General features: G+C 39.0%; 1 protein-coding gene across 2 annotated transcripts in view; it reads left to right on the top strand.

The window, feature by feature from the left end:
* The window catches only part of itsn1 (intersectin 1 (SH3 domain protein)), a 145821-nt gene extending 125526 nt beyond the window's left edge, over window positions 1–20295 (top strand). For both annotated transcript variants that reach the window (XM_061966681.1, XM_061966672.1), the window contains 15 exons: window positions 2152–2273; window positions 8198–8304; window positions 10037–10138; window positions 12153–12234; window positions 12313–12411; window positions 12538–12621; window positions 12725–12808; window positions 12880–13011; window positions 14459–14539; window positions 14615–14736; window positions 14799–14881; window positions 14952–15035; window positions 15113–15177; window positions 19132–19240; window positions 19328–20295. In XM_061966681.1, the coding sequence (XP_061822665.1) occupies window positions 2152–2273; window positions 8198–8304; window positions 10037–10138; window positions 12153–12234; window positions 12313–12411; window positions 12538–12621; window positions 12725–12808; window positions 12880–13011; window positions 14459–14539; window positions 14615–14736; window positions 14799–14881; window positions 14952–15035; window positions 15113–15177; window positions 19132–19240; window positions 19328–19476 (1505 nt within the window). In that variant the 3' untranslated portion in view covers window positions 19477–20295. The remainder of the gene's footprint in view (window positions 1–2151; window positions 2274–8197; window positions 8305–10036; window positions 10139–12152; window positions 12235–12312; window positions 12412–12537; window positions 12622–12724; window positions 12809–12879; window positions 13012–14458; window positions 14540–14614; window positions 14737–14798; window positions 14882–14951; window positions 15036–15112; window positions 15178–19131; window positions 19241–19327) is intronic.
* The last annotated feature ends 2584 nt before the right edge of the window (window positions 20296–22879 follow it).

The following is a 22879-nucleotide window of genomic DNA, read 5'->3' as shown; positions in this document are numbered from 1 at the left end:
GGACCATATCAATTATGTGGTAGGCTTTATGAAATAATGTGGCGGGCCAAATAAATGATGTAGCAGGACACATAAAAAAATGTGGTGGACCATGTTACATGACTTGGCGGTTCATAATATAAAGATTTCACAGGGCCACAATAAATGACAAGGCGCACCACGTACAATGATGTTGCGTGTCCCATAAATTTTGTGGTTTGCCACATAAATTATGTGGCAGGCCATGTAAAAATAATGTGGCGGACCATATCAATTATGTGGTAGGCCATATGAAATAATGTGACGGACCACATAAATGATGTGGTAGGCCATATGAAATAATATGGAGGACCACATTAAATGACTTGGCAGCTCACAATAAAAGTTTTCACAGGGCCACAATAAATGACAAGGCGGGCCACATACAATGATATGGCGGGTTACAAAAAACACGTGGTTGGCCGCATAAATAATGTGGCAGGCCACATAAAATAATGTGGCGGACCATATCAATTATGTGGTAGGCTTTATGAAATAATGTGGCGGGCAAAATAAATGATGTAGCAGGACACATAAAAAAATGTGGTGGTCCATGTTACATGACTTGGCGGTTCATAATAAAAGATTTCACAGGGCCACAATACATGACAAGGCGCACCACGTACAATGATGTTGCGTGTCACATAAATTATGTGGTTTGCCACATAAATTATGTGGCAGGCCATTTAAAAATAATGTGGCGGACCACATATTTGATTTGGTAGGCCATATGAAATAATGTGACGGACCACATAAATGATGTGGTGGGCCATATGAAATAATATGGAGGACCACATTAAATGACTTGGCAGCTCACAATAAAAGTTTTCACAGGGCCACAATAAATGACAAGGCGGGTCACATAAAAGATGTGGTTGGCTGCATAAAATAATGTGGCCAATTACATTGCAGGTCACGTTCAATTATGTGGTAGGCCTTATGAAATAATGTGGCGGGCCAAATAAATGATGTAGCAGGCTACATAAAATAATGTGGTGGACCAAATAAATTATGTAGAAGGTCACATAAATTAATGTGGCGGACCACTTTAAATGACTTGGCGGCTCACAATAAAAGTTTTCACAGGGCCACAATAAATGACAAGGCGGGCCATTTAAAAGATGTGGTTGGCCACGTAAAATAATGTGGCAGGCCACATAAAATAATGTGGCAGGCCACATAAAATAATGTGGTGGACCATATAAATTAAGTGGTAGGCCTTATGAAATAATGTGGCGGGCCAAATAAACGACGTAGCGTGCCACCAAAAATAATGTGGTGGACCAAATAAATGATGTAGAAGGTCACATAAATTGATGTGGCGGACCACGTTAAATGACTTGGCGGCTCACAATAAAAGTTTTAACAGGGCCACAATAAATAACAAGGCGGGCCACATAAAAGATGTGGTTGGCCGCGTAAAATCATGTGCTGGACCACATAAATGAAGTGGCAGGCCACATAAAATAATGTGGCAGACTATATAAATGATGTGGTAGGCCATATAAAATAGTGTGGCGGGCCAAATAAATGATGGAGCAGGCCACATAAAATAATTTGGTGAACCATGGTAGATGACATGGTGGCCTACATTAAATTATTTTGCAAGGCCACAATAAATGAAAAGGCGGGCCACATCTTCTTCCTGTCTAAGTCTAAGTCCACAGCGAATCCCTCCTTCTTTCCAGACTGCTTTGTTTGACCTATATTGAGTTAGCAAAATAAACCAAACTTAGTGAATGGCGAGAACAGAAACACGCTGAGAAGCGGCGACCGAGTAATGGACGGCATAAACTGGATGTGACGTTGGGGGGGGGCCTTGTATACTGTACTGCACAGGAAGTGATGTCATCAAAACGGCAGCGAATGAAAGAAGGAAGTGTTGGCACAAAGAGGAATATTTGGCGCGACGTAAAAGTTGGTCAAGTGAAAAGTTTGCACATCGAGGTTCCAGCGTTTGTGCGTCACGCGGGGATTGATGTTCCGTGAAAGGAAGAGCGCCACAAGTAGACCTTGCTAGTTTTAAGAAGGAAAATGAGTGTTCTGACCTCAGGTATGTATCTCGCCATTCCTCTTGATAGTCCTGGCTTGTTGGCTCGCGTGTGTCATGCCGCCGCCTGTGGCGTGTTGCAGGGTGCGCCGACCTCCACCTGCTGGACATGCTGAGTCCCATGGAGAGGAAGCGGCAGGGATACATCCATGAGCTCATCGTCACCGAGGAGAACTACGTCAACGACCTGCAGCTCGTCACCGAGGTGAAAACACTCACACCAGGGGCAGCCGTGGAAACAAACTTTATTTTGCGGACATGCTGTGTTGGTTGGCATGGGTATCGAATCCAGAACTTTTTGTGTGTTTTTGTTTACATATCATATGCAAATAGCCAGCGGTTAGATTAAGTGCCACTTTGTCACCATATGGTGGCCAACAAAAGTAACTCAAGCCAGTGACCGCTAATTGTACATCCATATGATTACATGCGCAGCATTTACTTATATGACCAAACCACACAACCTTCCCTAGTCATGGTGCCAAAAACAAACAAACATGGTCACACATAACACATCCTGCTCATTGAACTTTGTGGATATTATAACAAATAAAAAAACTCCAATCAGCATTAAATAAAATTTAAATTAAACCCTTTTAAATCCAATACAAAGCATTATGGGAAAATGCAAAACACGCTCTCCGCACTTACCCATGTTTGACGCATTTTAGTTGCTTGATATTTCTGATGGATTAAAAAAAATAGATTGACTCTCCAACAAAAGTAAGGTTCTACTTTTCTAAAAATGTACTAGTTTGATGCTAATATACATAGCAGTGACCACTAATTGTACATCTATATAAATTACATGCACAAAATGTTCTTATATGATCTACACCAAACAACCTTCCCTAGTCATGGTGTAGAAAACAAAACAAACATGGTTACACTTAACACATCCTGCTCATTGAACTTTGTGGATATTATAAAAATAAAAATAAAAACTCCAATCAGTATTAAAAAAATCTAAATAAAATCCATTTAAATTAATTAAAAAGCATGATGGGAAAATGCAAAACACGCTCTCCACACTTACCCATGTTTGGTGCATTTTAGTTGCTTGATATTTCTGATGGATTAAAAAAAAATTGATTGCCTCTTCAACAAAAGTAAGGTTCCACTTTTCTAAAAATGTGCTAGTTTGATGCTAATATACATAGCAGTGACCACTAATTGTACATCTATATGATTACATGCACATAATTTCTTATATGGTCAACACCAGACAACCTTCCCTAGTCATGGTGTACAAAACAAACACAGGGTCACACATAACACATCCTACTCATTGAACTTTGTGGATATTATAAAAAATAAACTCCAATCAGCAAAGAAAACACTTACCCATGTTTGGCGCATTTTAGCTGCTTGATATTTCTGATGGATTAAAAAAATATATAAACTGACTCTCCAACAAAAGTAAGGTTTCACTTTTCTAAAAATGTGCAAGTTTGATGCTAATATACATACCAGTGACCACATCTATATGATTACATGCACAAAATTTGCTTATATGATCAACACCAAACAACCTTCCCTAGTCATGGTGCCGAAAACAAACAAACATGGTCACACATAACACATCCTGCTCATTGAACTTTGTGGATATTATAATAAAAAACTCCAATCAGTATTAAAAAAATCTAAATCAAACCCATTACAAAGCATGATGGGAAAATGCAAAACACGCTTTCCACACTTACCCATGTTTGATGCATTTTAGTTGCTTGATATTTCTGATGGATTAAAAAAAATAGATTGACTCTCCAACAAAAGTAAGGTTCTACTTTTCTAAAAATGTACTAGTTTGATGCTAATATACATAGCAGTGACTACTAATTGTACATCTTTATGATTACATGCGCATAATTTTCTTATATGATCTACACCAAACAACCTTCCCTAGTCATGGTGCAGAAAACAAACAAACAGGGTCACACATAACACATCCTGCTCATTGAACTTTGTGGATATTATTTTAAAAAAAACTCCAATCAGCATATAAATAACATCTAAATGAAACCCATTTAAATCCAATACAAAGCATGATGGGAAAATGCAAAATATGCTTACCACACTTACCCATGTTTGGTGCATTTTAGCTGCTTGATATTTCTGGTGCATTAAAAAAAATGGATTGCCTCTCCAACAAAAGTAAGGTTCCACTTTTCTAAAAATGTGCTAGTTTGATGCTAATATACACAGCAGTGGCCACATCCATATGATTACATGCACAGCATTTACTTATATGACCAAAACCAAACAACTTTCCCTAGTCATGGTGCAGAAAACAAACAAACATGGTCACACATAACACATCCTGCTCATTGAACTTTGTGGATATTATAAAAAATAAAACTCCAATCAGCATTAAAAAACACTTACCCATGTTTGGCGCATTTTAGCTGCTTGATATTTCTGATGGATTAAAAAAATATATAAACTGACTCGCCAACAAAAGTAAGGTTTCACTTTTCTAAAAATGTGCAAGTTTGATGCTAATATACATACCAGTGACCACATCTATATGATAACATGCACAAAATTTGCTTATATGATCAACACCAAACAACCTTCCCTAGTCATGGTGCCGAAAACAAACAAACATGGTTACACATAACACATTCTGCTCATTGAACTTTGTGGATATTATAATAAAAAACTCAAATCAGTATTAAAAAAATCTAAATTAAACCCATTACAAAGCATGATGGGAAAATGCAAAACACGCTCTCCGCACTTACCCATGTTTGACGCATTTTAGTTGCTTGATATTTCTGATGGATTAAAAAAAATAGATTGACTCTCCAACAAAAGTAAGGTTCTACTTTTCTAAAAATGTACTAGTTTGATGCTAATATACATAGCAGTGACCACTAATTGTACATCTATATAAATTACATGCACAAAATGTTCTTATATGATCCACACCAAACAACCTTCCCTAGTCATGGTGTAGAAAACAAACAAACATGGTTACACTTAACACATCCTGCTCATTGAACTTTGTGGATATTATAAAAAGACAACTCCAATCAGCGTTAAATAAAATCTAAATTAAACCCATTTAAATCCAATACAAAGCATGATGGGAAAATGCAAAACATGCTTACCACACTTACCCATGTTTGGTGCATTTTAGCTGCTTGATATTTCTGATGGATTACAAAACATGGATTGACTCTCCAACAAAAGTAAGGTTCCACTTTTCTAAAAATGTGCTAGTTTGATGCTAAAATACCAACCAGTGACCACTAATAGTACATCTATATGATAACATGCACAGCATTTACTTATATGACCAAAACCAAACAACCTTCCCTAGTCATGGGGCAGAAAACAAACAAACATGGTCACACATAACACATCTGCTCATTGAACTTTGTGGATATTATAAATAAAAAAAACTCCAATCAGCATTAAAAAACACTTACCCATGTTTAGCACATTTTAGCTGCTTGATATTTCTGATGGATTAAAAAAATATATAAACTGACTCGCCAACAAAAGTAAAGTTTCACTTTTCTAAAAATGTGCCAGTTTGATGCTAATATACATACCAGTGACCACTAATTGTACATCTATATGATTACATGCACAGAATGTACTTATATGACCAACACCAAACAACCTTCCCTAGTCATGGTGTAGAAAACAAACACAGGGTCACACATAACACATCCTACTCATTGAACTTTGTGGATATTATAAAAAAATTAACTCCAATCAGCATGAAAAAAATCTTAATTAAACCCATTTAAATGAATTACAAAGCATGATGGGAAAATGCAAAACCCGCTTTCCACACTTACCCATGTTTGGTGCATTTTAGTTGCTTGATATTTCTGATGGATTAAAAAAAAATTGATTGCCTCTTCAACAAAAGTAAGGTTCCACTTTTCTAAAAATGTGCTAGTTTAATGCTAATATACATAGCAGTGACCACTAATTGTACATCTATATGATTACATGCACATAATTTCTTATACGACCAAAACCAAACAACCTTCCCTAGTCATGGGGCAGAAAACAAACAAACATGGTCACACATAACACATCCTGCTCATTGAACTTTGTGGATATTATAAAAAATAAAACTCCAATCAGCATTAAAAAACACTTACCCATGTTTAGCACATTTTAGCTGCTTGATATTTCTGATGGATTAAAAAAATATATAAACTGACTCGCCAACAAAAGTAAGGTTTCACTTTTCTAAAAATGTGCTAGTTTGATGCTAATATACATACCAGTGACCACATCTATATGATTACATGCACAAAATTTGCTTATATGATCAACACCAAACAACCTTCCCTAGTCATGGTGCCGAAAACAAACAAACATGGTTACAAATAACACATCCTGCTCATTGAACTTTGTGGATATTATAATAAAAAACTCCAATCAGTATTAAAAAAATCTAAATTAAACCCATTACAAAGCATAATGGGAAAATGCAAAACACGCTTACCCATGTTTGGTGCATTTTAGTTGCTTCATATTTCTGTTGGATTAAAAAAAATGGATTGCCTCTCCAACAAAAGTAAAGTTCCATTTTTCAAAAAATGTGCTAGTTTGATGCTAATATACATACAAGTGACTACTAATTGTACATCTATATGATTACATGCGCAGAATCTGCTTATATGATAAACACCAAACAACCTTCCCTAGTCATGGTGCAGAAAACAAACAAACAGGGTCACACATAACACATCCTGCTCATTGAACTTGGTAGATATTATTTAAAAAAAAACTCCAATCAGCATATAAATAACATCTAAATGAAACCCATTTAAATCCAATACAAAGCATGATGGGAAAATGCAAAACATGCTTACCACACTTACCCATGTTTGGTACATTTTAGCTGCTTGATATTTCTGGTGGATTAAAAAAAATGATTGCCTCGCCAACAAAAGTAAAGTTCCACTTTTCTAAAAATGTGCTAGTTTGATGCTAATATACCAACCAGTGACCACTAATTGTACATCTATATGATAACATGCACAGCATTTACTTATATGACCAAAACCAAACAACCTTCCCTAGTCATGGGGCAGAAAACAAACAAACATGGTCACACATAACACATCTGCTCGTTGAGCTTTGTGGATATTATAAAAATAAAACTCCAATCAGCATTAAAAAACACTTACCCATGTTTGGCGCATTTTAGCTGCTTGATATTTCTGATGGATTAAAAAAATATATAAACTGACTCGCCAACAAAAGTAAGGTTTCACTTTTCTAAAAATGTGCTAGTTTGATGCTAATATACATACCAGTGACCACTAATTGTACATCTATATGATTACATGCACAGAATTCCTTATATGATCAACACCAGACAACCTTCCCTAGTCATGGCGCAGAAAACAAACAAACATGGTTACACATAACACATCCTACTCATTAAACTTTGTGGATATTAAAAAAAAAATTCCTCCAATCAGCATTTAAAAAATCTAAATTAAACCCATTTAAATTCATTACAAAGCATGATGGGAAAATGCAAAACACGCTCTCCACATGTTTGGCGCATTTTAGTTGCTTGATATTTCTGATGGGTTAAAAAAAATAATAACCACTCGCCAACAAATGTAAGGTTTCACTTTTCTAAAAATGTGCTAGTTTGATGCTAATCCACATAGGCTTTGTTAGTGACATGCTACTAATTAGTACTAGCGATTTTACATGGCGGTTTCAGCACCTCCAAATTTGTTACTGAAAACTACAACGAAGAATCAAACGGCTGGTGCGTAATGAGTACAATACTTACAGTATTAACACTTTTTAGGGCGCAACAAGAACACACACTGTACACTACTGCCATCTAACGCCTTGGACTTATAAGGGGGGCATGCGGTTTGAAGCTGAGTTAAAGACAAGACAAAAAGCAAATCAATGGAGATAACAAGAGGGGGAGGGAAATGCGTCCGCCTTTGTTGAGAGCCAGACGGAAACACATAATTCCCCAAAAATTGGTATCAATTTCCAGGTACCAGGGATTGATACCGTGTCGGTTCAAATGTGACATAAGTATTGGACACCTTGCTGAGTATAATTTTACGACGGAGTCCAAGTTGCACTATTTTAACTGAAGCTCGTCGACCTTCTGCGCAGATCTTCCACAAACCTCTGCTGGACTGTGAGCTGCTGAGCGAGAAGGAGGTGGCCATGATCTTTGTCAACTGGAAGGAGCTCATCATGTGCAACATCAAGCTGCTCAAGTAAGCCGTGGCCACGTTTTTTGACACAGTCCAGAACAGGGGTGCAAACTAAAGATGTCCGATAATATCGGACTGCCGATATTATACTCGGTCAACAGCCATACAGGGTGGCCGTATAAACAACTTCAACACTGTTACAAATATGCGCCACACTGTGAACCCACACCAAACAAGAATGACAAACACATTTCGGGAGAACATCCGCACCGTAACACAACAGAAACACAACAGAACAAATACCCAGAAACCCCGTGCAGCACTAACTCTTCCGGGACGCTACAATATACACCCCTCGCTACCCCCCACCTCAACCTCCTCATGCTCTCTCAGGGAGAGCATGTCCCAAATTCCAAGCTGCTGTTTTGAGGCATGTTAAAAAAAAGAATGCACTTTGTGACTTCAATAATAAATATGGCAGTGCCATGTTGGCCTTTTTTTCCATAACTTGAGTTGATTTATTTTTGGAAAACCTTGTTACATTGTTTAATGCAAGGGTGTCCAAACTTTTTCCACTGAGGGCCACACACGGAAAAATTTAAGCATGCGGGGGCCATTTTGATATTTTTCATTTTCAAACCATAACAAAATATATGGATTTTTTTTTTTAACCTTTAGGGCTCCTGTGGACCATAAAGGGTCTCAATCATTAAAACGTTAAAAATAAGTCAAATTATTATTATTTTTTTTATTATTTAACGCTTATAGTACATCTCTATATCAACTTCAGGTTGATAAAAAGTGGGGAAAAAAAAGAAAAAAAAAGGTTTTATGCCTTTTCTGTCAAAGACAACTTAGTTTTTTATAGCAAAACTGGAAATATGCAGTATTTAGTAATTAGAGCTCTAAAAGATCAATAATGCAGGACACCATTGATTTTAATTATTTAATAGTTTTGAGTAATCACAGTGAAAATATTAATAAAATCCCACTAAATATGTTTGGGATCCAAAAGGTGCCCCACTCATAAAGTGATACATTTTTATTAGGTTTTCTTTTACTTTCAACACTTAAGTTACGAGATCAACTTCAGATATATCTGTCGATTTTACATTTGAACTATTATTTTGTTTGTTTTTATGCTCTTTTGTCAAAGAAAACTTTGATGTTTTTATATGGCAACCACACAATATATGCAATATTTTTTTCCACATAAAACATTTTAAAGTGACATTTTTGAAGTAATTGGAGCCATGAATAGGTCAATAATTCATTATAACATAGATTTTTTTTTTTTTTTTTTTTTTTGGAGCAATGGCAAAAATAAAGAACAGACAAAGGAAAAAAAACAGCCTGCATGACAGCTTTGTGTCAACATTGCAACTTTTTCTCGTTAGATTTCACCTCATTCCACTTTTTTTAATGTTTTTGTTTTAATTTTTGCAATACTATCAATTTTGCAATTTTTGCAGAATGTGTGGCGGGCCGGTAAACAAGTAGCTGCGGGCCGCACTTTGGACACCCCTGGTTTAATGCATCCAGCGGCGGCATCACAACAAAATTAGGCATAATAATGTGTTAATTCCACGACTGTATATATCGGTATCAGTTGATATCGGAATCGGTAATTAAGAGTTGGACAATATCGGAATATCGCATATCGGCAAAAAAGCCATTATCGGACATCTCTAGTGCAAACCTTTGGGTACCTTGCGATCCCATCCGGTTCCTGGGGTGACGATTCTCCATTCAACATGTTGACGTTCCACACAAAAAACAAACGTGTTGTCCTCAGAGCTCTCAGGGTGAGGAAGAAGATGTCAGGTGATCGCATGCCGGTGAAGATGATTGGCGACATCCTGACCAATCAGCTGCCACACATGCAGCCATACATCAGGTGACCACACACACACACCAGAACCAGGACCAGGACCAGGGGTCTACACTGCAAAAAGTCAGTGTTCAAAAACAAGAAACAAAAATACAAAAATGAGGGGTATTTTATTTGAACTAAGCAAAATTATCTGCAAGTCAAATTAGCTAACCTCAACGAACCCAAAAATACCTTAAAATAAGTATATTCTCACTAATAATAAGTGTATTTTCTATTGTTTCATTGAAAATAAAACAGCAAAGTCCATTTGGCTGTCATCCGTTTTAATTATGAGACACAATTGTGTCAAAGTCATGATTTTTTTTTTCATGCTTGAAATAAGAAATTATTACTTTGAAAAAGTAGTTTTATACTTGTGAGTGTTGATGACACAGCTTTGCAACACTTGATATTCTAGTTTCAAGCATGTTTTACTCAATATAGGTCATCAAATCTCAGCAACAAGCTGTAATATCTTACTGAGATCATTTAGGATTTAGGATGATGCCCAAAATGGTCAAAAGTCCCAATTTTGTCCAAAATACCTACCCAGGTTCGAGTCCCACAAGTCCCAGGATGCCCAAAATGTCCATAACACACCCAGCCGAGCCCGACGGGGAGGAGGGATAAAAGTTGGAAAAGCCGGCAAAAGTCCCAAAAATGTTTAAAATACCTACCCAGGTTCGAGTCCCACAAGTCCCGCCGCTGGCCGGGATGCCCAAAATGTCCAAAACGTGCCCAGCAAGGGGAGAAAAGTGAGAAAAGTCGGTAAAATGTTGAAAAATCACACCCGGGTTCGAGGGTAGGTTTTTTGAACATTTTTGGGACTTTTGCCGACTTTTCCAACTTTTATCCCCCCTCCCCGTGGGACTCGGCTGGGTGTGTTATGGACATTTTGGGCATCCCGGGACTTGTGGGACTCGAACCTGGGTAGGTATTTTGGACAAAATTGGGACTTTTGACCATTTTGGCCGCCTTTTCCCCTCTTCTTCCCCGCCTTCCTGTGCACCATTGCTGGGTGTGTTTTGGACATTTACACAAAAATACTTTGAAGCATGTTTTACTCAATATAGGTCATCAAATCTCAGCAAAGCTGTAATATCTTACTGAGATCATTTAGGACCAAAACCCTTAAAACAAGTAAAACACTCTAACAAAGTCTTATGTATGGCCGCGCAAGTCCCGGGATGCCCAAAATGTCCATAATACACCCAGCCGAGTCCCACGGGTAGGGTGGATAAAAGTTGGAAAAGTCGGCAAAAGTCCCAAAAATGTTCAAAATACCTACCCAGGTTCGAGTCCCACAAGTCCCGCCTCTGGCCGGGATGCCCAAAATGTCCAAAACGCGCCCAGCAAGGGGAGAAAAGTGAGAAAAAGTCGGTAAAATGTTGAAAAATCACACACGGGTTCGAGTGCCACAAGTCTTAAGTCTAAATCACACCCAGGTTCAAGTCCCACATGGAGTGCCACAAGTCTTAAGACTTGTGGCACTCCATGTGGGACTTGAACCTGGGTAGGTATTTTGAACATTTTTGGGACTTTTGCCGACTTTTCCAACTTTTATCCCCCCTCCCCGTGGGATTCGGCTGGGTGTGTTATGGACATTTTGGGCATCCCGGGACTTGTGGGACTCGAACCTGGGTAGGTATTTTGGACAAAATTGGGACTTTTGACCATTTTGGCCGCCTTTTCCCCTCTTCTTCCCTGCCTTCCTGTGCACCGTTGCTGGGTGTGTTTTGGACATTTGGACAAAAATAGTTTCAAGCATGTTTTACTCAATATAGGTCATCACATCTCAGCAACAAGCTGTAAAATCTTACTGAGATCATTTAGGACCAAAACCCTTAAAACAAGTAAAACACTCTAACATAAAATCTGCTTAGTGAGAAGAATGATCTTATCAGACAGAAAATAAGCAAATATCACCCTTGTTTGAGATATTTCATCTTATTTAGATTTCAGTTTTTGCAGTGTACAGTTTTACTTTTAATCTCCTGGTCCAGTGTGAAAGACTTGATGGGTGTACATGTGGTGGCAGGTTCTGCTCGTGTCAGCTGAACGGAGCCACGCTGATTCAGCAGAAAACTGACGACAACCCCGAAATCAAAGACTTCCTCAAGGTATCTGTCCGTCCATCTGTCCAACGACTCCATGAACCAGCGCTAAAGAGCCATCTTGTCCCTTGGTCTTTGTGTCAGAGGTTAGCCATGGACCCTCGCTGTAAGGGCATGCCTCTGTCCAGCTTCCTGCTCAAACCCATGCAGAGAGTCACGCGATACCCACTCATCATCAAGAACGTACGTATCACACACACACACGCACACACACGCACACACACACACACACACACACACACACACACACACACACACACACACACACACACACACACACACACGTTGAATTCCATCTGCCGCCAACAGATCTTGGAGAACACTCCAGAGTCTCATCCTGACCACAGCCACCTGAAGGCCGCCCTGGAGAAAGCCGAGGAGCTTTGCTCTCAGGTGACCTTTGACTTGCTTTTAGCCGGTGGTCGTCATGGTTACCATCCTGCCACCGTGGTAGTGGAGGAGGGGAGGAAGTGACGCGATCGGCTGTTGTGTTCAGGTGAACGAGGGCGTGCGGGAGAAGGAGAACTCTGACCGTCTGGAGTGGATCCAGGCTCATGTTCAGTGTGAAGGCCTGTCTGAGGTTCTTTTCTTCTTCTTCTTCTTGGTCACGTCCAAGCAAGAACTCTTCTTCATGCGTGTCGTTTCTTGCAGCAACTGGTCTTCAACTCCGTCACCAACTGTTTGGGTCCCAGGAAGTTCCTCCACAGCGGCAAACTTTTCAAAGCCAAGAGCAGCAAGGAGCTCTACGGCTTCCTCTTCAACGACTTCCTGCTGCTCACACAGGTGCACGCACGCACGCACGCACGCACGCACGCACGCACACACACACACACACACACACACACACACACACACACACACACACACACACACACACACACACACAACTGAAAATGAAACACAGTGGAACCTCGACTGACAACTTCATTGGTTCTTGAACAGGGTTTGTGAATGGAAAAGTTTGTATATCGAAGCAGAGTTCCCCATAAAAAACAACTGACAACTTCATTGGTTCTTGAACAGGGTTTATAATTGGAAACAGTTTGCACATCGAAGCAGAGTTCCCCATAAGACTGTATGTAATAATGTATAGTATTTGACAGTGTAGTCTTCCTCGTCTTTGTTTTTCTTATTTGTGTTCCTTTTTGTTTTTCTTATTTTCTTTATTTTTCCTCGTTTTCTTTTTTCTTTTCTTTTCCCCTTTTTTGTATTTTTGTATTTTTTAAATATTTTTCCCCTTATTGATTTTCTGTTTTTCCTTTTGTGTACTTTTTTTCTTTTTCCTCTTTTTTTCTGTTTCCTTTTTCTCTTTCCTCTTTTTCTTTTTCCCTTGTTCTTCTTTATTCTCTTTCTTTTTATTTTAATTTTCCTTTTTATCATCTTACTTTTTTTTCCTGTTTTGGTTTTTCTTCTTTTTTCCTTTTTCTTCTTTTACTTTTTTCTCTTTTTCTTTATTTTCAGTGTTTTCTTTTCTTTATTTTTTTAATTGTTTTTCTTCTTTTTTTCTTCCCTTTTCCTTTTATTTCTTTTTTCTTTGTCTTCTTTTTTCCTTCTTCTTTGTTTCCTTTTTTTTTTCTTTTGCTCTTTTTTTTCTTTTACCTTTTTCTTTTCCTTACTTTTTTCTTGATTTTTTTATTTTTCTCTTTTTTGTAAATTTTTTTTCTTTTTCTTCTTTTTCTATTTTTATTTTCTCTTTTTCATTATTTTTTTTTTCATTTTTTTCTTCATTTTTTTAATTGTTTTTCTTCTTTTTCTTTTTCTCTTTTTCCCGTTTTGTTTCTTTTTTCTTTGTTGTCTTTTTTCCTTTTAAATTTTTTCCTTTTTGTCTTTTTTTCTTCTACTTTTTCGTTTTCTTACTTTTTTCTTTATTTTTTCCTTTTTCTCTTTTTTCTTCTTTTCTTAATTTTTTTTCTTTTTCTTCCTTTTCCTCTTTCTTTTTGTTATTTTTTCCTCTTCTTTTTTCTTTTACATCCCTTTATTTGTTCTTTTTCATTTTTCTTCTTTTTTTCCCCATTTCTTATTTTTCCCTCTTTTTCCTTTTTTTCGTTCTTTATCTTCTTTTTTCCTTTTTCTCTTCCATATTCCTATTCTTCTTGTCCTGTGTGTCTTGTAGTGAGTACTTGCTGTCACTGACAATGTGCACTAACGCACTGAAAAGACTCAGCGTCAGTCTGCAAGTGTCTTCTTGTGTTTTGTGTTAAAGTTCCAATCCTTTCCTTCCATCCGTCAGGTGACCAAGCCTCTGGGTTCCTCCGGCTCTGATAAAGTCTTCTCGTCCAAAACGCACCTGCAGTACCGCATGTACAAGACGGTGAGACCAGACTTCAAGTGTGTGACTTCCTGTTGTGTGGAGTGTGTGTGCGAGGATCTTTGTGTTGTCCTCCAGCCCATCTTCCTCAACGAAGTGTTGGTGAAACTCCCCACGGATCCTTCGGGAGACGAGCCTCTCTTCCACATCTCTCACATCGACAGAGTTTACACGCTGAGAGCCGAGAGCATCAATGAGCGGTGAGCGGCGTGACAAGGTTGGCGACGGCGGCGTCACGTGACGGCGCTGGTTGTGTGTGCAGGACGGCGTGGGTGCAGAAGATCAAGGCGGCTTCCGAGCTCTTCATTGAGACGGAGAAGAAGAAGCGGGAGAAAGCTTATCTCGGTATTCACCACCTCCATCCTTTGAAGTACATTGTGGTGTCCCTAACTCCGCCCCCTCGCCCCTCCTTCAGTGCGCTCCCAGAGGGCGACCGGCATCGGAAGGCTGATGGTCAACATCGTGGAGGGAATCGAGCTCAAACCGTGTCGCTCGCACGGTAACAAGCGCTCTCAAAGTTGGCCCACTCAAAGATGTCGCTGGGAGTGAGTGGGAGGTGTTTGACTTGTGTTGCAGGGAAAAGTAACCCCTACTGTGAGGTCACCATGGGCTCTCAGTGCCACATCACCAAAACACTGCAGGTACCCACTGCTCTCTTCTTGGTAGCACTTAGCATGGTAGCCACACGCATTCTAATAAACACACACATTTAATTTACCATGACCTGATTGTTTTGGTCACGTCTTGTGGTATTGATACTTTTTCTTCATTAGGCAGTTTTTATGCTTGAAAATGCTTCATTTCAGGCAAATATACGTAGAATATAATTTGTTAACGATAACACAAAGCTAAGATATGGATGTTCAGATAATTTAGCGTCGTGATTTTTAAACAGTGGTATGCATATGGTACGCCGAATAATCACTTAATTAAATATTCCAACACAGTGTTACTGTTCAAACTGTGTGTAACGTTACAGTGGCCAAACCGATGAAATATACTAGTTCAATAAAACCTCTTCCTTGTTTTTAATGACTACGTAGGCCTACTAGGCTACTGTGTTCGTGTATTGGTCATTATGGTGGCACTTGGGTAGAGAACCACTGCTTTAGCATATATTAAGTTCAAGTTAAAGTACCCATGATTGTCACATGTGGCGAAATTACCCTCTGCATTTGACCCATCACCCTTGATCACCCCCTGGGAGGTGAGGGGAGCAGTGAGCAGCAGCGGTGGCCGCGCCCGGGAATAGTTTTTGGTAATTTAACCCCCAATTCCAACCCTTGATGCTGAGTGTGGAGCAGGGAGGTAATAGGTCCCATTTTTATAGTCTTTGGTATGACTCGGCCGGCGTTTGAACTCACGACCTACCGATCTCCGGGCGGACACTCACAAGTGTGTGTGTGTGTGTGTGTGTGTGTGTTCTGGCAATACTTACTTAATGGGGACATCTTTAGGGGACCTCTGACGGTATGGGGACAAAAAAATAAGTCCCCTAAAGCAGTGGTCCCCAACCACAGGTCCGTGGATCAATTAGTACCGGGCCGCACAAGAATAAAAAAATAAAAAAAAATATATATACCGGTATATACTTTTTTATTTATTTATTAAATCAACATAACACAAGATACACTTACAATTAGTGCACCAACCCAAAAAAAACTCATTCATTCACACTCATTCACACAAAAGGGTTGTTTCTTTCTGTTATGAATATTCTGGTTCCTACATTATATATCAATATATATCAATACAGTCTGCAAGGGATACAGTCTGTAAGCACACATGATTGTATTTTTTATGACAAAAAAATAAAAAAATAAAAAAATAATTCTTATCCATCAAGGGTTGGAATTGGGGGTTAAATGACCAAAAATTATTCCCGGGCGCGGCACCGCTGATGCCCACCGCTCCCCTCACCTCCCAGGGTGTGAACAAGGGGATGGGTCAAATGCAGAGGACAAATTTCACCACACCTAGTGTGTGTGTGACAATCATTGGTACTTTAACTTTACTTTAACTTTATTTTTACACTTTTTCCCCCCAAATTCCATTGTATGTTATACTCTTCTGATACCACCAGATGGCAGTATAAGTGTCCACATAAGGGCCCATCCATCCATCCATTTTCTACCGCTTATTCCCTTTGGGGTCGCGGGGGGCGCTGGAGCCTATCTCAGCTACAATCGGGCGGAAGGCGGGGTACACCCTGGACAAGTCGCCACCTCATCGCAGGGCCAACACAGATAGACAGACAACATTCACACTCACATCCACACACTAGGGCCAATTTAGTGTTGCCAATCAACCTATCCCCAGGTGCATGTCTTTGGAAGTGGGAGGAAGCCGGAGTACCCGGAGGGAACCCACGCAGTCACGGGGAGAACATGCAAACTCCACACACAAAGATCCCGAGCCCGGGATTGAACCCAAGACTACTCAGGACCTTCGTATTGTGAGGCAGATGCACTAACCCCTCCATAAGACCCCAATTCAGTAGTGCAGACAATTTTGGAAATAAGAGCTAAAAGGTGCTGTCCACTGTTGCGTCGGACCAGTTCTTCCTCCAAGGGAATTTAAAGGGGAACATTATGACCAGACCTATGTAAGCGTCAATATATACCTTGATGTTGCAGAAAAAAGACCATATATTTTTTTAACCGATTTCCGAACTCTAAATGGGTGAATTTTGGTGGATTAAACGCCTTTCTAATATTCGCTCTCGGAGGGATGACGTCACATCGGGAAGCAATCTGCCATTTTCTCAAACACCGAGTCAAATAAGCTCTGTTATTTTCCGTTTTTTCGACTGTATTCCGTACCTTGGAGACATCATGCCTCGGAGGGTGTAACAACACGAACAGGGACGGATTCAAGTTGCACCAGTGGCCCAAAGATGCGAAAGTGGCAAGAAATTGGACGTTTGTTCCGCACACTTTACCGACGAAAGCTATGCTACGACAGAGATGGCAAGAATGTGTGGATATCCTGCGACACTCAAAGCAGATGCATTTCCAACGATAAAGTCAAAGAAATCTGCCGCCAGACCTCCATTGAATCTGCCGGAGTGTGTGAGCAATTCAGGGACAAAGGACCTCGGTAGCACGGCAAGCAATGGCGGCAGTTTGTTCCCGCAGACGAGCGAGCTAAACCCCCTGGATGTCTTGGCTCACACCGTCCCTTATGCCACCGAAGATGATCAAGAGAAGAATATCGACCCTAGCTTCCCTGGCCTGCTGACATCAACGCCAAAACTGGACAGATCAGCTTTCAGGAAAAGAGCGCGGATGAGGGTATGTCTACAGAATATATTAATTGATGAAAACTGGGCTGTCTGCACTCTCAAAGTGCATGTTGTTGCCAAATGTATTTCATATGCTGTAAACCTAGTTCATAGTTGTTAGTTTCCTTTAATGCCAAACAAACACATACCAATCGTTGGTTAGAAGGCGATCGCCGAATTTGTCCTCGCTTTCTCCCGTGTCGCTGGCTGTCGTGTCGTTTTCGTCGGTTTCGCTTGCATACGGTTCAAACCGATATGGCTCAATAGCTTCAGTTTCTTCTTCAATTTCGTTTTCGCTACCTGCCTCCACACTACAACCATCCGTTTCAATACATGCGTAATCTGTTGAATCGCTTAAGCCGCTGAAATCTGAGTCTGAATCCGAGCTAATGTCGCTATAACTTGCTGTTCTATGCGCCATGTTTGTTTGTGTTGGCATCACTGTGTGACGTCACAGGAAAATGGACGGGTGTATATAACGATGGTTAAAATCAGGCACTTTGAAGCTTTTTTTAGGGATATTGCGTGATGGGTAAAATTTTGAAAAAAACTTTGAAAAATAAAATAAGCCACTGGGAACTGATTTTTAATGGTTTTAACCCTTCTGAAATTGTGATAATGTTCCCCTTTAAGTTACTGGTCAATCCCAAGTTCTTTTTGATGACATATATGCTGAGTAAGAAGGATCACCAGGACAGAATAGGAATATCATCAAGTTTTTACTGAAAATTTCAGGAGAACAACCTAGACCAATACATTCATACCGGCTCCCTAAGTTGTTCTGACCTTCAAACTGAATAGCCCACTTCTTACACAGAAAGAAAGCCCCCACCTGTCCGGAAAGGAACACGGCCTCATTGTTCCACTAAAGATAAGACAAAAGGGAGTATTCCATCTCCTACAGTGCAAACCTTCAAGGTCACACACATAGTTTACTTGCGGACATAAGATAAAAAAATAGAAAGAGTACAAATGGAAAAACACTAGCTGTTTCAAATATGACTATGAATAGAAAGAAATTACTTTTAAATATATATATATATATATATATATATGCATTCTTCACAATCCCCCTTCAGATCTTCTCCAAAAGATCTCTATTACTAGAGCAACACTTCTAAAGCACGCCCTACATTAAAGTAAGTGCTGTTTTGGTTTTGGAGCAATAAACACATGGGCGAGAGATGGAGGGAGTCCACGTCAATGTGGTCATTGTCAGGGAAGGAAACTAACAGTTCCCACGCATGTGGCCACTAAGCCTTTAAAGGTTAACTTCATGTCATTATGACGATTGTCTGTTTTTTTTTTGCAGGACACCTTGAATCCCAAGTGGAACTCCAACTGCCAGTTTTTCATCAAGGACCTGGAGCAGGACGTCCTGTGCGTCACCGTCTTCGAGCGGGACCAGTTCTCCCCCGACGGTCTGCACTCGTGCCTCCGAGCTCTGACCCTGAAGTCTTAATGTTTAATCAACGCCGTCCTCGGTTTGTGTGTGCGCGTCCCTCCAGACTTCCTGGGCCGGACGGAGATCCGCCTGGCGGAAATCAAGAAGGACCAAGGCTCCAAAGGGCCCATCACCAAGCGCTTGCTGCTCCACGAGGTTCCCACCGGCGAGATCGTGGTCAGGCTGGACCTCCAGCTGTTCGAGGAGCCGTGACACCCGCGCCGCGGGAAGAAGGCGGACCGTCTGGTTTTATTTATTGACCGCCGAGGAACTGGAAGCGCCGGTAAGTGGGATCATGCGGCAGCTTGCCAACCTTCAAAAACTGCAATATTTCCCTCAAATGTTCCTCTTTTGGAAAGAACTGATGCTCGGCCAGACAGCGTTAGCTGCACATGCTCGTCGCTCCCATTACGGTTTTTCTCTCCAGTGACAATCCTGGCCTGAGTGAGTGTGTGTGTGTGTGTGTGTGTGTGTGTGTATGTGTGTATGCGTGTGTGTGTGTGTTAAAAGGAGTTGCTCTCTCTCCCCTGCACACAGGTCATGTCCAGTGTGTAATGACAATACTAGAAAGACGAGCGTTCTGAGGGGTGGGCGGGGCCACCGGGGAAAGAAAAAAAGAAAAGAAAAAAAAGTCGTCGCTCACTGTCAGCCAGGGAACATTTCACTTCTTTCACGCCGAGTCCCGTCTTATTTTTTTATGTCGCGGCGAGGGAAGGAGCCGCGTTTTGCGTGTTTAGCTGATTTTAGACCTCGCTCACTTGACGGATGAGGCGGTGTGTGTGTGTGTGTGTGTGTGTGTGTGTGTGTGTGTGTGTGTGTGTGTGTGTGCGGACTGAAAACAATGAAAGTGTCGTAACCCCGCCCTCTCTAGAGACCCCTCCCCCCCTCTCTTCTTCCTCACACTGGACTAAAAGCTGGTTCACACGTTGTGACCTTTGACCTCCTGGCTAGTGTGGAAATATGACTACTGAGAGTTAATATATGATGTACTGTACTGTCTTTTCATGTCAATAAACTACACCTGGACCAACACGCAGCACCACTCCACCTTTTTTTTTTGTTACCGTAAAATGTATGGTAGTTTTTACAGCATATTACTGTGAAGTGCATGGTAGTTTCTAAAGCATATTACCGTAAAATGTATGGTAGTTTTTATAGCATATTTCTGTAAAATGTATGGTAGTTTTTATAGCATATTACTGTAAAATGTATGGTAGTTTTTACAGCATATTACTGTAAAATGTATGGTCGTTTTTACAGGATATTACTGTAAAATGTATGGTAGTTTTTATAGTATATTACTGTAAAATGTATGGTAGTTTTTATAGCATAGTACTGTAAAATGTATGGTAGTTTTTACAGGATATTACTGTAAAATGTATGGTAGTTTTTATAGCATCCATCCATCCATCCATTTTCTACCGCTTATTCCCTTTTGGGGGCGCGGGGGGGCGCTGGAGCCTATCTCAGCTACAATCGGGCGGAAGGCGGCGTACACCCTGGACAAGTCGCCACCTCATCGCAGGGCCAACACAGATAGACAGACAACATTCACACTCACATTATAGCATATTACTGTAAAATGTATGGTAGTTTCTAAAGCATATTGCTGTAAAATGTATGGTAGTTTTTACAGCATATTACTGTAAAATGTATGGTAGTTTTTATAGCATATTACTGTAAAATGTATGGTAGTTTTTACAGCATATTACTGTGAAGTGTATGGTAGTTTCTAAAGCATTTTACTGTAAAATGTATAGTAGTTTTTATAGCATATTACTGTAAAATGTATGGTAGTTTTTATAGCATATTACTGCAAAATGTATGGTAGTTTTTATAGCATATTACTGTAAAATGTATGGTAGTTTTTATAGCATATTGCCGTAAAATGTATGGTAGTTTTTATAGCATATTACTGTAAAATGTATGGTAGTTTTTATAGCATATTACCGTAAAATGTATGGTAGTTTTTATAGCATATTACTGTAAAATGTATGGTAGTTTTTATAGCATAGTACTGTAAAATGTATGGTAGTTTTTATAGCATAGTACTGTAAAATGTATGGTAGTTTTTATAGCATATTACTGTAAAATGTATGGTCGTTTTTACAGCATATTACTGTAAAATATATGGTAGTTTTTATAGCATATTACTGTAAAATGTATGGTAGTTTTTACAGCATATTACTGTAAAATATATGGTAGTTTTTATAGCATATTACTGTAAAATGTATGGTAGTTTTTACAGCATATTACTGTAAAATATATGGTAGTTTTTATAGCATATTACTGCAAAGTGTATGGTAGTTTTTATAGCATATTACTGTAAAATGTATAGTAGTTTTTATAGCATATTACTGTAAAATGTATGGTAGTTTTTATAGCATATTACTGTAAAATGTATGGTAATTTTTATAGCATAGTACTGTAAAATGTATGGTAATTTTTATAGCATATTAATGTAAAATGTATGGTAGTTTTTATAGCATATTACTGTAAAATGTATGGTAGTTTTTATAGCACATTACTGTAAAATGTATGGTAGTTTTTAGAGCATATTACTGTAAAATGTATGGTAGTTTCTATAGCATATTACTGTAAAATGTATGGTAGTTTTTAGAGCATATTACTGTAAAATGTATGGTAGTTTTTATAGCATATTACTGTAAAATGTATGGTAGTTTTTATAGCATATTACTGTAAAAATGGGTTTTTAAACGTGTTTTTATTGAGGGCCACATGGCAGTTATGGCTGCCCTCAGAGGGCTGTTTGTTTTTGTGAATAATATAAATGTGCAAGTATTGTCCTCAATAAAGAAGTACATAATTGCCAATGCATTGGATTGTTTATTTTTTTATGGACACTTAAAAAAATATGTAGATTTTATACTAAAAAACTGGCTGCCAGGATTTTACACTAAAATTTGTAGTATTTTTTTTTTTTTACAGCATATTACTGTAAATGGCACTATTTTATATATATATATATATATATATATATATATATATATATATATATATATATATATATATATATATATATGTATGTATCTGTGTATATATACACACACACACACATTAGGACATAGCACTTTTCATACACAAGTCAGACTCAAAGTGCTTCACAGACAACAAAGTGAAATGAAAGAAAATAAAAGCAAAATTAAATTGCAGACAATAAAAATTAAAACAGTGCGGACGTTAAAAGTTAAAAGATTAAAAGATTTAGCTGAAAGCTAAGGTGAACATAAAAGTTTTCAGTCTAGTTTTAAAAGTAGTCAGAGTTGGGGAAAGTCTGACATCTTCAGGAAGTTTATTCCAGCTAATAGTTGCATAGTGACTGAATGATGCTCTCCCTTCATTTCACTTTACTCTGGGAACCGCTAACAGATTGCTCTCAGAAGATCTTAGTGATCTAGAGGGCTTCTATAGTGGGAGCATATCAGTGATATACTTGGGCCCTAGACCATGTAGTGATTTATATGTGAGCAGGAGGATTTTGAAATCAATTTTCTGATGTACAGAGAGCCAATGTAAGGATTTAAGAATTGGTGTAAAGTGCTCACTTTTTTTGGTCTTTGTTAGAACTCTAGCAGCAGCGTTCTGAACAAGCTGT

This window comes from Nerophis lumbriciformis, linkage group LG02, assembly GCF_033978685.3.
Source record: "Nerophis lumbriciformis linkage group LG02, RoL_Nlum_v2.1, whole genome shotgun sequence".
Taxonomy (NCBI): Eukaryota; Metazoa; Chordata; class Actinopteri; order Syngnathiformes; family Syngnathidae; genus Nerophis; species Nerophis lumbriciformis.
This window is presented reverse-complemented; position numbering and strand designations above follow the sequence as displayed.